This window comes from Mustela nigripes, chromosome 7 (assembly GCF_022355385.1).
Source record: "Mustela nigripes isolate SB6536 chromosome 7, MUSNIG.SB6536, whole genome shotgun sequence".
In the NCBI taxonomy this organism is placed as follows: Eukaryota; Metazoa; Chordata; class Mammalia; order Carnivora; family Mustelidae; genus Mustela; species Mustela nigripes.
The window spans coordinates 79,491,758-79,507,282 of NC_081563.1; the positions used below are offsets into that span (position 1 = coordinate 79,491,758).

Genomic DNA, 15,525 nt, shown 5'->3' on the forward strand with positions numbered 1-15,525 from the left:
ATTTGAGAGAGAATGAGTGAGAGACAGAGAGCATAAGTGGAAGAAGGGGCAGAGGGAAAGGGAGAAGCAGATTCCCCACAAAGCAGGGAGCCCAATGTGGGGCTTAATCCCAGGTCCCTGTGATCACAACCCAAACTGAGCCACCCAGGCACTCCTTCAGAGCCTTTAATATGTTCACTTGCCTATGATGTACAAGTCAAGGTTAGAGTATAAATAGCACATTTCTCAAACTTGCCTTCACCATATTCTATGAAGCAATATTGGGAAACACTGATATGATACAGTTTATAAATGGTATTGTATGGTTATAAAATGATTCCCCCCCCCTTTTTTTTAATTCTTGTAAACAACCTTATAGGGAGAGCAGGACGTATTGTCTCCATTTTAGATATCGGGACACCAAGGCCCCAAGAGGTCATGTAATGTGTATGTGGCAGAGCCTGTATGCAAGTCTCAGTTCCTGCCATCAGGTCTACTACTAGTGAACGTGGGGGCGGGGCATGAGGCACCTGGCTTGGCTTCACTGTGGGGACTGCCTGGCACCAGGAGGGAGACTCAGGGGAGCAGTGGAGTCTCTCCTGCCAACTTTTGAGTTTGGGTCTGCAAATGATTTTTCTCCCACTGTTAAATCTGGATACACTATCTCAGCACACACAGACACATACACACACAAGGAAGGAAAATAAATGACTCCTAAACCTATGCATAGAGCACTTTTTGGATTGTCTGCTATTTTGATTCTCTCCTCATGGTTCCTTGATCACCGAGGAGCTGAGGGCCTGTTTTTTTGGAGCGGTGTAGCACTGACCCCTTTAAACCAGAAGGGAGATTCTTATTGTACTACATGGCCTCTTAGAGTCAGTGACCAGAGCTTAGACCAGTGACCAGAAGCTTCAACAGTTACATATTTGAGGAGAGGAGAGGGAACATATTGAGGGGGGAGCTAAACCCCAGTTGAACCCCATTTTGCAAACGGAGGCCCTGAGCCCAGCTTGTATCTGCAGGGTTTCCTACAGAAGCTAAAAACCACTTCCAGGCCATGTATTTCAGTTCAGAGGGCCAGAGGGGAGGACTCCCTGGGGAGTGTCCTCTGTGGGGTCTGGTGGGAGTGAAGAGTCAGGAGATGCTCAGGCTGAGGGGCCCCTGCCCCCTCTTCTCTGGGGAGGCTGCTCCCACCACCTGCCCAGCGGGGAAGTGCCACTGTTTGCACCTTTGCTCTCAAACACATCCGGCTTAGATTTGGTCAGGATGGAGCAGGGGAACCCCAGAGTGTGGCTGGCTGTGATGGAGTTGGTTCATGTAAAAACAAAGAACCCATCCAGGCAGTTAAAGAAAAAGAAATGAATATTATGAAAAATTTCCAAAACCTCAGAAAAGCAGAACAATGAATCCCGTGTATCCATTAACCAGCGTCAGTGATTATGAGCTCAAGAATGATCTTGTTTGAGCTACACCCCAACCTATTTTTTCCCCACACTGAATACTGTAGTAGGTACTTATTAATAAGAAGCCTTTCAGTTGCAAAGAGATTTATTTACAGGAGTGTAAGCACATACCTAAAGAAGGGGTGACCCTTGGGAACCAGTGTAAGATCCTAAAAAAAAAAAATTGGTTTTTGTTTTTTTTAAGATTTTACTTATTTATTTGAGAGAGAGAGTGAAAGAGCACAAGCAGGGGGAGCAATAGAGGGACCCTGGGATCATGACCTGAGCTGAAGGCAGACACTTAACCGTCTGAGCCACCCAGGCGCCCCAAAAGTGGTTTTTCTTAATTAAGATCAGAGGTCTGTTACACTAAAGAATTCTAAAGAGAAAGGAGGATTTCAGTAAGTCAGAATGTCATAGACAAGATGATTTAGTGTGAGATAAGATGATGGTTTAGATAGTGGGTGAAATTTCTTTCCTTTTTGCAGTCTTCTATTTTTATGTAATCAATTGTATAATCCTTTCTTTTTTGGCCAAATAAGAGCTCTTTTGAAAAAACAAAACCACCATACTATTATCACCCCCACCCCCACTGTTAAAATCTAATGATTTAATTTTACAGTTCATTTGCTACAATTGGGTTCCTACATATTGCATTTGCTTAGTAGTTTGGGTGCCTCTTTTCTCCCGCAGTATTTTTTTTTGTGTGTGAAAATCTCAAACATTCGGCAAAATTAAGGTGTACTTACTTTATCACTTGTCTGCCCCTCTATCTATCTAGCCATCCATCTAGAGTCTCCTAATCTATAGTCACCCCCATCTCTCTTTTTTTTTTTTTTAAACCTGAACTGGAGATTGGTCTGAGCGTTTCTTCAGTTGGCGTTAGAGGGGGTGTGTTTGAGGCAGGTGGCCTCTCACTAGTTTTGGCCTCTTCCTCCTCTCGCTGTGGTTACAAGTTCCCAGCCCTCTGCGGTCCTGCGTGGTAAGCAGCTGCAGAGACCACTGTGTCCCCGTTTGACTTCGTGGGGAAGGGCGTACCTGGCTGGACCCAGGTTTCTGACTGCAGATCGGCAGGCTGGGGAGATGGGGCACCACCCTGCAAATGTGGTTTCTGGGGAAGGGGCAGGTATCTATGAAGTGGGTCCCTGGAACTTAGCACCCTGAGAGCAGATGGGAAGGTAGCTGCTAGAAGCCTTCAAAACCAGGTGGGTGGGGAGCCTGAGGGGCCTCAGTGGGGGCCTCCTCGGGGCCTCTGCCCAGGGTAGGCGGCTGGACTGGGCCGCACGAATCCCTACTCAGGCTTCCAGAATCTGTTTCACTGTCAGGAAGGGGAGAAGCTGCAACACTTTACCCAAATCGGGATAAGGAGTAGGTTTCAGACAAGATGACAAAGAGCCATATTTTACCTTCAGAGAAGGAAGAATGGGAAAGCCTCAAAACCACCTGGATTCTTATTGAACAACTGGAAATCTAGAACTTTTAATTCTAAAATAGTCTTCAGTCTCATAGACTGGCCAGTTGGGAATGGTGGGATGCTCAGAGGAAGGGGAAGGATGGCAGAGTAGAGAGGGAAGTGATGTGGGCAAAGAAGAAAAGAAAGTCAGTTCAGTTCCCAACACCTGCTGAATGTCTGTTAAACCAAACACAGACTCTGTGTGGGGGGTGAAGGGCAGGGGTGGGGGCGGGGCAGGGAGTGGTGCACAAGAGGCGTGAGAAGGCCGGGAAGTGTGAGTTTACAGAACAGTCTGAAACTTACAGGTATGTGACAGTAAGAACAATTCTTATCCCTGCCTTTGGAATTGCTACTGGAATTCCTATTTGGAAGTCCTATTACTTGGAACTACTATTACCTTTGAACGTACTGTTCACAGCCCTTAGACTTCTTTATTTCTAAACCACCAGGAGCTCTGGTCTGCATGGGCTGCAGGGCAGACAGCCTGTCTGCCTGCATCATACCAACGAATGTGGTATGATGTTGTTGTGGGCTGGGACCATAGCAATATTACGTATCTTTATTATCATCTATAAAATGGTAGTAATATCCACCTTTTAGGGCCGTGCAGATCAAAGGATACTATACAGTAAAGTAGTCGGCACCCAGTAGGCCCTCAGCAAACACTGCCCTCCCCCCTTTTGCAGTGAAAGGGACTCTATGGTCAGGGCAGTGCTTACTTTCGTGTATTTTTTGTTTTTTAATTCCCAATTTGTTGGGCTCTGATACTTTCATAAGATACACAAACTGCTGCCTCTCATTTTTTTATTATTCAAGTCAACAGATTCTAAAATTATTTTGTCACATTATAATCAACTGGGTGACAGACACAGATCACCCCAGTCCACCCACCACACTTGGAGCAGCATGTGTTCAGAGGATATGCCCCTTCTTTTGAGGAGAGGAGTGTGCCCTGGGGAGTATTTCCAGATTCAGGGTTGCTGGGGAGGAAGCTGGTTTCTCTGGGCTTGAAAGGAACAGCAGAGCCAGCTCCTGCCATTGGGTGGTGGAGGCAGAACCTGGTGGGGAGCTGCAGATGAGCGAGAAACCAGCCCAGCAGGACTATGGAGGGAGATACACAGTTCCCTCAAAAGGAGTGGGTTCCCAACTCTCCTCTGGTTGAACAGGTGCAAACCAGGTTGGAGGAGAGCCCCAGGCCTGGTGGCCCACAGCTCTGGAATACTGCTCAGGCCCCCACTGCTTAGCAGCCCAGCCCTCCTCCTAGCTGAGATTTGGAAAGGGAAAAGATTGGCTTTCATTCTTGAGTTGACTTAGATTTTATTTATTTTTATTTTTTTATTTTTTAAAGATTTTATTTATTTATTTGACAGAGAGAGAGAGAGATCACAGAGAGGCAGAGGGGCAGGCAGAGAGAGGGGGATGCGGGCTCCCCGCTGAGCAGAGGGCCTGATGTGGGGCTCAATCCCAGGACCCTGGGATCATGACCTGAGCCGAAGGCAGAGGCTTTAATCCACTGAGCCACCCAGGTGCCGCTCAGATTTTATTTTTGCCTAGATAATATAGTCCCATGGGTCAACCTTCCAAAGGGACCAAAAAGTAAAGAGTGAAAAGCCTCTTTCCATCTCTGCCACCTTCCCCGTAAGCCAGGAAGGCCATCGGGATATGTGTGTATACCATCACGTGTTTATACATAAACACACATTTGCGTCTGCTGTGTGCCCTCTGCTTTCTTAGTGATTTGTCTTGGAGTTCATTCTCCAACAGCGCAGACAGACCTTCTCATTCCTTTCCGTGGCAGTGTGGTGTCCCTTTTTATGGAAGTGCTGTGCTTTATTTAATCAGCCTCCTGTTGATGGACATAAAAGTTGTCTCTAATTTTCTACTATTATAAATAACGCTGAGTGACTTTCTATATCAGTCATTATACACACGTGCCAAGACCTCCCTCTGTAGCAGTGGGACTGTGGAGTCGATGGGGTGCACGTAGTTTTGATACAAATCATCAGGGTCTTTCGAGAGGTCCCACCCACTTCTGCACCACCAGGGACAGAGGTTAGCTTTGACAAGAACTTTTTTGGGCAGTTCCTCCAAATGTTAATTTTCGAAATCACGGGACGGACAGCCAAGGATCACTAATAGACTGTGGCATCCTCAGAGGGAAAATCTCCAGGGACCATTCTCTGGGATCTGGGCTTTCAGGCTGTTCTCTGTGGGGAATTTCCTCTCTGTGGAGAGACTCTTCAGAGGCCTGCAATTTGGAGTCCGTGGGTTTGAGCTGTGAGCAAACTACAGGGGTCCTGAGAGTAAGGAGTAGCATTCCCGGGTGGGTCTAAGAACGCCATCCTGGCAAGTAGAAAGAGCTCTGGGAAGGCTGGGGACCAAGCAGACCTTCCTGGAGGCATTTTTGATTGGCCCGTGACTCCCCGAGCCTCTTGGCTTCCTCACCCAGCCGTGGAGAGGGTCCAGTTCCCAGCATACTGGGAACTTCTGTTGGGTGGTGGGCCTGGTCCTCACCCTGGTTTCAGGGAAGGGGCAGCGAACCAGTCACACTGAGCACAGCCACCAAATGGTGGTCGTGAAACCACATGTGATCTCAGAGCCCTGGGGATCCCACCCATTCCCCGGGTCGACGCTGCTGTAGGTAGCAGGCATGTGGTGGTCACAAGCCTGGAGGTTTCAGTGCTGTGTGGGGAGGTGGCAGATAGAACCAAACAGTACAAATTCCCCTGCCAGGCAGTGAGGTTTGGAGATAGGCTGACATATGGAGAGAACTCCAGAGAGTGCCAGGACTGGACATGTCCATGGATTTGCCCTGCTCCACCAGTGCATCTGCTGCCCACCTTAACTCTTTGCTTTCATTGCTAGGTTATCCCTGGTTATGGTAAAATACTGTAAAAATACAGAAAACCAACTCTGGTTATACGGAAATTGGGAGCTCATGAAAATGCATTAAGTTGCTTCCGATATTTTTCTTCTTGGGCTGTTTTTGGGGGGGATTCCTTCTTGGAGTAAGAACTTGCTACCCACAGTGGGGCATTGGTGTGACTTTGTCCCTCATTTTAAATTCTGAAATTCTGGGAATTTGTCCTAGGTATTGGGAACTTTGCATCCCCAGCCACTAAACTACAGAAAATAAACAGCAGTTTGTGCTGTGAGTATGATAGAATGGCTGTGTTTTGACTCTCAAGGCTGTTTAACTTTATGAAAACTGGGTCTTTATTTCTTTTCTCAGATTCGGGCTGCTTCTGTGCTGGGGTGGGATAGCCGGGTGGCTACAGGGACATGGGCTAGTGTCAGGGGATCTGCCGTGTTCAGGGGATCCCTGCCCTGTTTTTCAGATGACCTTGGGAAGTTGCTCCTGGCCGAGGCCCTCCTGGAGCAGTGTTTGAAGGAGAACCACGCCAAGATAAAAGACTCCATCCCTTTGCCTGAGAAGAATGAGCCGAAGATGAATGAAGCCAGAAACCACCTGAGTAGTATCCTTAATCACGGGAGGCTGTCTGTAAGTGGGCAGCCCCCTCCTCTCCTCTCTGTCTTGCCTCCCATCTGTTGGTGTGCAGGGTCCCTGGCTCATTGGGTCATCTGAGCAGCAAGGCCCCCTAAAGGGTTGGCTCCGCACTGTTCAGCGCAGCAGCTGCCTGCGGCGTGTGCTTCTCCAGTACTCGCAATGGGGCCAGTCCAACCTGAGATGTGCTGTAAGTGGAAAACACACGCTGGAATCTGACCATGTAGCACAAAATGAGGAGTGTTCAAGATGATTCATTCTTTATACTGATTATGTGTTCAGATGACAATATTTTGGATAGACTAGATTAAATAATATATCCTATTAATATTAATTTCACCTAGTTTTGCCTTTTATTTGATTTTTTAGAAATATTTCATTTTAACTATATTTTTTAAGATTTTATTTATTTGTGGGGAGAGAGAGTAAGAGAGCAAGCAAGCACAAGGGAGACAAGCAGGCTGTCCACTGAGCTTGATCCCAGGGCCCAGGGCTTGATCCCAGGGCCCCAGGTTCATGACCTGAGCCAAAGACAGTTACTTGACTAAGCCACCCAGGCACCCTATTTTTGCCTTTTTTAGTGTGATTAGAAGATTTTACTAGGAAAACTTAAATTATACATGTGGTTTATGTTACAGTTCTATTATACAATGCTTGGTTGAGCTAGTATGTGCCTGGTCCTTTTGCTCTTTGGGGGTTCCAGGGAAATAAGACCTCAGTGAGCCCATGATTTAGTTGGAAACAGGCAAACATGTCTGGCTACTGACAGAAGAGCTCAGTAACAGGGCAAGCCTGTTTAAATCTATGTGCATTTATTGAGCACCTACTGTATAAAAGGCACCAAGGGAAGTATCGTCCACTCTCTCCAGACCTTTGCTGCTTCAAGCATACCTGTGGTATGGGTATCATCCAGGGAATGCAAAATCTGGGTCAGAATCCTTGTGTTAACAAGCTGTCCTGGCAATTTCTTGTATACATTAAAGTCTGAGACTGGTCTGGATTACAGTGTATCCTGAGTTGTAATAGAGGTATGGGTACATCATTAGAGAACCAGACAGGACATGATTTTTTAAGAGATGTTCCAGAGTAATAGATTAATTGACTTAAACATCTATGGTGGGACACCCGGGTGGCTCAGTCACTTAGGCATCTCCCTTCAGTTCAGGTCATCATCCCAAGGTCCTGGGATCGAGTCCTGTATTTGGCTTCTTGCTCCGTGGAGAGTCCGCTTCTCCCTTTGTGGGCTGTTCCTCCTGCTTGTGCTCATACTCTCTCTTTCTGTCTCTCTGAAAATTAAATAAATAAAATCTTTTTAAAAATGGCTTTTATGGTGACTGAGGGCACAAGGCATTGTACTCTGAGGGTACTAAAGATGAATCCAGTGTGGAGCCTGCTCTCAGGCAGGTTGCAGGTTTACTGGAAAATAAGCTCTTGGCAGATTATCCTTGATGGACTGTGACACATGCCACAGCAGTAGTGTACGTGAGGGGCAAGTTCGAGGGGGCTACTGCTTAGGGTGAGGTGGGGAGTCAACCTAGGGTGATGGTAGGACTAGAATTGGACTCTTATGGTTGGTGGGGGGACAGTGGCTGTACCTTGAAGGTTGGGGGAGAGTTCTGACATATAGAGATAGGATAGGGCATTCCAAGAAGGAAGCAGTATATCATTTCCTCTTATAAGATTCCTCTTATAAGATTTCCTCTTATAAGATTTTCATTAAAGTACATCAAACAGCGGGATCAAAAGGAACAGTGAGAAATTAGGTTGTGGAGGTACTTTGGGGCCAGGAAGTGGGGACTGAAATACCAGGCCAAGAAGTGTGGGGCTTTTTCTGTGGTGGAAGTGTATGGGGAGTTTAAGGATATTGCCTTCAGACTCCTCAGCAGGGATGACTATAGGAGTGGGAGGTTTTGTATTGCACTAATAAACTAGCTCTTTGACCTGGAGAACCTCCCTTGACCTCTTGGGCCCTCCAGTTCCTCATCTGCCAATCAAAAGGGCTGGACTGGATTAATGGATCCCAAGCTTCCTCCCTCCAAAACCCCTTTTAATTTTGTTCATTTTCCAGACTCTGTTAACTATTTAAAATTGGGTTTGTTTTTTTTTTTTTATTTGTGTGAGAGAGAGAGCGAGCAAAAGCAGAGGCAGAGAGAAAAGCAGGCTCCCCGCTGAACAAGGAGCCTGATGTGGGACTCGATCCCAGGACCCTGGGATCATGACCTGAACTGAAGGCAGCGGTTTAACCGACTGAGCCACCAGGGATCCCTAAAAATTGTTTTTACAGTAAAACAACTTGGGCTTATTGTTAACAAGTCATTAAATAAGCAAACTGTTTGAATAATAAATAAAAGTTCTTCTTTGCCAGCCTCAAGGCCACCCTATCCCTGGAGTTTAGCGCTGGTCACCATTTGGTGTGTGCCCCACACACCTTTCTCTGTGCATTAATGAACACACATATACACACATCAGGCTTTCTTTTCTTACTAGAGCCATAGGATCCATTTTTGACCAGAACTTTCACTTGGAGCTCTCCCCATGGCAATACTTCATTCTTTGTGTTGGCTGGTAGCATTTATGTATATTATCAGGAAAACCATTTGTATGCCCAATCACCTTTCTAAAGAACAGATTTTACCATGCTTTCTTAATCAAAGACATAACACAGGCACCAGCAGCACTCAGATAGTCACAGTTATTCAGGCCAAAGCCAAAATCTTGTTGTTTATTAGGCACAATCAAATATCAAAAGTAGTTTGTGGGATTCTCTGTCTTACCCCGAAGGCCAGGGTGTGGCTGGGGGATGGTCTCTGCTGGCAGCAGATGAAGCCCCGGCTGGAGTGCTGAGTATCCCCAGTAGCTCTGATGAGGTGGGGGGAGAGGTGAGCAGGGTGGGCCCATCAGGGCAGTTTGGAACCTCCTGCCTGCGATCTCTGAGATCCTGTCTAGCTCAGTTCTAACTTTTGCTGTAACTTTGGCCGTTCCCTCCCCCCACCATAGCACCAGGCATCGGTGCCATCTCATTGGTCCTCTCCGTAACCTGCTGTGGGAGTTACTGTTATCCCCATTTTCCAAGGGAAGAAACTGAGACCCAGGAAAGGTTAGTCACTCAGCCAACACTTGGCCAGTTCTGCCCAGTAAGGACATTAAAATAAAACAAAAAAACAAATAAAAATGAAAACAAAATAAAACAGAAAAACCAACCCAACAACAAGAAAACGACCATCTTTTATCATCATTCCATAAAAGAGAATACATTTTGACACCAAAAAGCAAGACAGATATGCTTTCAGGGTAAAAGGAAGCTCTTTAAGTAGTATACATTTGGCATCTGAAGCACTCACTTGGTCCTTAATTTTCCCCCAGCTTGGTGGAAGCTCTGTTGGGAGCTGCCATTGGTCCAGCAGGAACCACTAGGAGCTACTCCCTGTCATCACACCCTGAAATGTGTCCTTCTGAGCTCAGCTGCCCTTCTCCACATTTACAGTGGAGCAGGATAATAATGATAATGACTCGTGCCTGTATTTATCTAACTCCTTCCTAAAGAAAAGTTCAAAGCCCTTTTCTGGACTTGGGTTACTCTGCTGCTTTTGGCATTGCTGTCATGGGAGGTGAGGGGTGGGTGTCACTGTCTCGCCCTCACCCATGGTGAAGACAAGCCCGAGCAGTGAGAAAATGGGCCTGTGGTTTGAACCAGTATGGGGAACAGCAGAATCTTTGCCCAGCAAGGGGAGACCATGGGCCACAAGATTCTGGGAGTGCATAATTTGTGGCCCTGGTGGAGGGAGTAGGTGGCCTATTTGGGGAGACTAGCAAGTGTGCTTGAAAAATTCAGCCATGGAAGTTAACCCATAGTCAAAGAAGGTCAGGCCTACAGGGGCTGACAGGGTCCACTTGGCAGAGGCATTATAGGAGTTCAGCAGCAAAAGGAGTTCCCTGGTACTCAGGGAGGCTTCTAGGCCTTAAAAAAAGAAAGAAAAAAAAAGGAAAAAAAATAAAAAGGAAGAGGTGGGCCTGAGTAAGTTGCCAAAGGATGAAAGAAGATCTGGATAGACCAAGGGGAAGGGGGATACTGTTCCAGATAGGGAACTATGTGTGCAAAGGCAAGGGAAAAATGTGTATTTACAATGACCAAAACACCAATGTACTAAGAGATTTTGGCTTTGCTCTGTTCCCTATCTCTTGGTTGGCTTCTGAGAGGGTAGTGGGTGGTTGGGAGTAGTGGAAGCTTTCCTGGGGACTACAGGTTCCCCAAACTCCAATCTCCCAGAAGGAAAAAGGGGTGGCACTTTCCTGCTGGTGACAGAGCCTGGGTTGGGGGCCAGCACTGTATCTCCAAGGAGCTTTGTGGACACAACTGCTGCTGGGGTTGAGAGCCGTGCCCAGAGCCTGGCCCAGAGGGGCAGTGGGTTGGTGGGGCACAGACATTGAGGCAGAGGGCTGGAGAAGTTGTCATGGAAAGCAGGGGATACTGGAGTAGGACTGGACGCATGCCCAAGGGCAGGACTTGGGGGCAGGGCTGACCAGACCTCCTGGGGCCTGAGGGAGTCCCCAAGAGTCTGTATGGAGTGAAGATTTAGTCATAAGCAGCACTGGAGAAAGGGAAGAAAACAAGTTTGAATTCAAGCACTTGACTGTGCACTTGAGATGAGGACAGTGGCCCTGCAGGCCTTGGCTCTCCTGCCTTCCTCCCTCACTGCTGATGGGGCCATTCTCCCTACCCAGGTCCTGCTGTCGCAGCTGTGGCTTCAGCCGCTGGCCCCTTACCTGCACAGCTTCTTTTCATAGCTTTTGACCTCCCTGTATATTTGTACAGATAATCATGTAAAGAGAACTCCCCTCCCAGTTATGTGAGCTTCAGGCCCCACAACATTTGGCTGGGTCCCTGATTCCCCGTTTGTGTTGAGAACCAATGCCTGAATTCCTGAGCATTAACCCGGGGCCGATGCCTGTGGGGCTTCAGGAGAGAGCAGTCTGCCTGGAGTCTGGTTGGGGGCATAAGACATGCACACACATTGGGGCGCCTGGGTGGCTCAGTTGTTAAGCATCTGTCTTCAGGTCATGTCATGATCCCAGGGTCTTGGGATCGAGCCCCAGCATTGGGCTCTCTGCTCAGTAGGGAGCCTGCTTCTCCCTCTCCCACTCCCACCCCCTGTTTGTGTTCCCTCTCATGCTGTGTCTCTATCTATCAAATAAATAAATAAAATCTTTTAAAAAATAGAAAAAGACATGCGTGCACACACACACACCTGCAACGATTAGGCACTCATGTAAGAATTTCATTGAGAGCCATAGTGCAGGCATGGGGAGCAGGGAACTGTCACATGTGCTGGATGGCCAGTGAGGGCTTCCCGGAGGAGGGGCTTTGGCCAGCTGGCATGGATCCAAGGGAGGAGGCAGGGGTTCATCCCAGGGTGTGGGGTGGGACTGGGGCGGGAACGTCAGGGCGGGAACCCACTAAGGGGTCTGTTGCCCTTTCAGCCACAGTACTTGTGTGAGGCCATGCTGATCCAGGGCAAGCTGCACTACATGGAGGGCTCGTACCGAGATGCCATCAGCATGTATGCACGGGCCGGGATCGATGACATGTCCATGGAGAACAAGCCACTGTATCAGATGCGGCTGCTGGCAGAGGCCTTTGTCATCAAAGGTAGGTGTGGGCCCAGTGGGGGTGCCGTGGCTCCCCACCCTCTGTGTTCAGTCCCTTGCAGTCTGGCCCCACTTGCCAGCAGCAGGTGGCCGCCATAGGCCACATGCTGTGGTGGCTGTTGGCCAGCGGCCAAGATATATAAACCCTAGTAGCACTCGGGCGCTGACCTGCCGGGCGGACACCAGCAGCGACCAGGCACGCCAGGGTGCGCCGGCGGGCGGCAGCCACCAGGCCAGATGTCAGAGTACTCAGGTTCCCACCTTGGCTCTGTCAAAAACCAGTCCCCCACCTGCACATCCCTGGGCAGGTTACCGCTTTGCCTTTCCTGGCTTAGCTGGCTTGTGTGTGGAACAGAGTTGTGATGCCTGCCCTCACTGGGGTGACCGTGACCAGGAGGCGTCCTCTGGGTCACAAGGTTGAGGGAGCCTTAAACGATGTCCCTTAAACATTGTCAGGCTGGTGCTGGTGACTGACATTGGCTGCCAGTCGGGTACCCGGTGGTTTAGAGCAGCCTGTCCCTCCTCAGGTATTTGTGGGCACCTGTGGAGGGCACCCAGGCAGGGGTGGGCAGGTCAGAGCCAGTTCCCAGAGGGAGTGGTGTTCTAGTGAGATCCCAGGCACTCACGGTCAATGATGCAGAAATTTCATAATACGGGGCTATGGATGGTGGCCTGCTTGGGACACTATTTGGTGCCCTTGAACTGACCTTGAAGGGGTTACACATTAGTAAAAGCCTGACCCCAGACCTTGTGCTTCGGGTTCCTCCTTCCCCGGATCTATGAACCCTGGGATTGCAGTGCCCTAAGGGGTGGCCCTTGGTGGCAGTGAAGTGTCCTAGGAGTCCCTCTGCCCAGATTGTTGTCAGGAGTCTTAGATGTTTGGTCGTTTCCTTATTTCAGCACCAACCAGTCCCCAGAGAAAAGTCTAGACATGCTTACGACCATAGGGGGTTTGGGTGTCTGAGATGGTAGAGTGTTTGCCACCTTCTTTGATTTAGGTAGGGACATTCTCTCCATCTTACACATGGGGAAACTGAGGCCTAGAGAGGATACATACCGTGCCCAGAACTGCCCAGAGATTTGTACTGGAACCTCCCTACTGTCTCCTTAGGATCCCGGGGATTGACTGACATCTGTGCAGGGCATGGCCTACTTTGACCCTGGCTTTTGCTGGAGGGCTGTTTGTCCACCCCTGGGTCCCTTTCCCTTTGGAGAGACTGTTCACATCATGGCAGGAAGTCTGCCGAGATTGTCACCTTGGACAGACGCAGCACCAGCGTGCGGGAGGGCAGGTGACATGTGGGATGACCCATTAGGTGGAGTCTTCTCCCTGTGCTCTCTCGTCCCTTTTTCTGTGCCCTAGCATAGGCCAGTCATGGGGGCTTGTTACATTTAGCATTTGGGACTTTTGGGCCTCTTGTAAACCACTCTGCTGTGGACTCCCCAAACCTAACACCCTTCTGTGGGGGCCCTTTCCAGCACTTTCTCCTGTAGACTTGGCTCTACCTACTGCTCCCTGTTTCCTGCTCTCTACTCTTTCCAGCACGCCTCCAGCTTCTTGGGGGAACACAGTCCTGGTGCTCAGAGGTCCTGCAGGGGAGGTAAGGAGCCAAGAGCCGCCGGTGTGGGCTGCTTGGTCTCGGCCTGTGCTAGCTCCCCGCCTCTCACTGACTGCTTGTGGCCTCCCACTTACCTGCCTCCTCTCTACTCCTCCTCCCTGTCCTGTTGCTGCGACTGCGCCCTGCTGCTTGGCATGCTGAGTCTGACCTGACCCTGTGTGTGCTTGAGATCATGCATGTGGCCTCCAGGGTGAGCAGGATGTTGATTATCCTGGGTTCTGGGGAACCTCGTGGGTTTCCCCGTGCAGAGAGTAGGGGATGCGGGTGGTGGGTCATAGGGTTATCTTAATCTCCCACAGACAGGGTGGCTCCAACAGCAGAGATTTATTTCTCAGAGTTCTGGAGGCTGGGATGTCCAAGATCAAGGTCCCGGCAGGTTTGGTGTCTATGAGGGCCCTCTGCATGGGTTGCACATGGCCACCTTCTTGCTGTGCCCTCACATGGGCTTTCCTCCATCTCTCTGTCTTCATATAAAGCCACTAATCCTATCACTCTCATGGCCTCATCTAAACCTAACTACCTCTCAAAGGCACCATCTCCAGACACCGTCGCATTGGGGTTTCGGGCTATATACAACATGGGAGCTGGTGGGAGACACAAGCGTTCAGTCTATCGAAAGGATGGTGACGGCAGAAGGCCACAGGACTCACAGAAGAATAATAGTTACGAATCCCTCCCTCCGTGCCAGGTACTCCCTGCCCTCACTGAATCCATACAGTAATCCTGAAGAGGTGGTGTTCTTTTCATTCCCTTGTTACAGATAAGGAGTTATGGTCAACAAGGTGAAGGGACGCATGGGTTCCCCTGGAAATGGCAGAGCTGGGATTGATCGAACCCGGGCAGCCAGAGCTCAGAGATGGCCCGTGGGAGGGCTGCTCAGTCTCCTGGACGGAGGCAGATCATAGAAGCAATCTAGGCCCATCCCTCATGTTCCAGACGTGCAAGCGAGGCTCATGGGAGTGGAGTGACTTACCCAGGACAGCAGCCAGCTTGTGTTTGAACTAGACTGCTCCCCCCTGAGGCAGCCTCGTGGCTGCCAGCAGTGCCTCAGGCTCTGTGCATCTCCAGGTGGCCTCCTCCAGGAGCCTGCCAGTCCAGGCCATTACGCCACAGCTCCTTTACCATTTTGTGCTGGGCTCTGCTTCGTGGTTCCACCTTGGTACCATCTAGTGGGGCAGAGGGTTTTCTCGGCACACCGGGCTGGAGGGAGGAGGATGGGGCTGTGTGTCCCTGGGGAGTCTGAAGTGGCCAGGCCCGGGGGCTCAGTGGGGGCACAGTATGTGGGTAACTCCGGTGCAGAGCTCCTGTTCTTATTAGGGGAGTCAGGAGCAGGCTCAGGGCCCAAAAGGCATAAAAATTCATGCAACTCACCCACTTTCTCCTTCATGGCAGAAGGATCTGGCAATATGTCCATCTGAGGCAACACTCATAAGGACTAAGCCTTACTCTGAAGTCAGGGGGTTGTGGGTTAGACCAGAAGATGCTGTCTGATTCTCAGGGAGGGCCCTAGACACCAACAGAGGTGCTTGAGAGAAGGGGCACTTGTGGCAGGCTTGGGTTTCTCCTACCTGGAATGCAGAAATGGCACCTGCGCAGGTGTATGTATTGCCTGGGGCTTCCATGACCCTCCAGCTTCCATAAGGGGTTTCATCCGTGTCTCTACTCTCTGAGGTGGGAGGCAGTTGTTATTCCCACTCTATGGATGAAGAAACTGAGGCCTGTTCAAGGTCATGCAACCTACAAGTAGCAGAGCTTAGATTGATGGCTGTGGTTGTCTCTCTCACACTTGTGTCCTGCCTGTGACACAGGAGCCCCCTGGGGAGCAGATTACAGTTACCGTGGAGAGGGGTTCGCGCAGACAAGGGGAGTACAGATGAC

At 49.5% G+C, this 15,525-nt stretch overlaps 1 protein-coding gene across 1 annotated transcript in view; it reads left to right on the forward strand.

Annotated features, from left to right (window-relative positions):
- Positions 1-15,525, forward strand: part of TTC7A (tetratricopeptide repeat domain 7A) — a 114,129-nt gene that overhangs the window by 2,464 nt on the left and 96,140 nt on the right. Inside the window, exons 2-3 of the mRNA XM_059406246.1 lie at positions 6,216-6,379; positions 11,861-12,029. Of these exons, the coding sequence (XP_059262229.1) occupies positions 6,216-6,379; positions 11,861-12,029 (333 nt within the window). The remainder of the gene's footprint in view (positions 1-6,215; positions 6,380-11,860; positions 12,030-15,525) is intronic.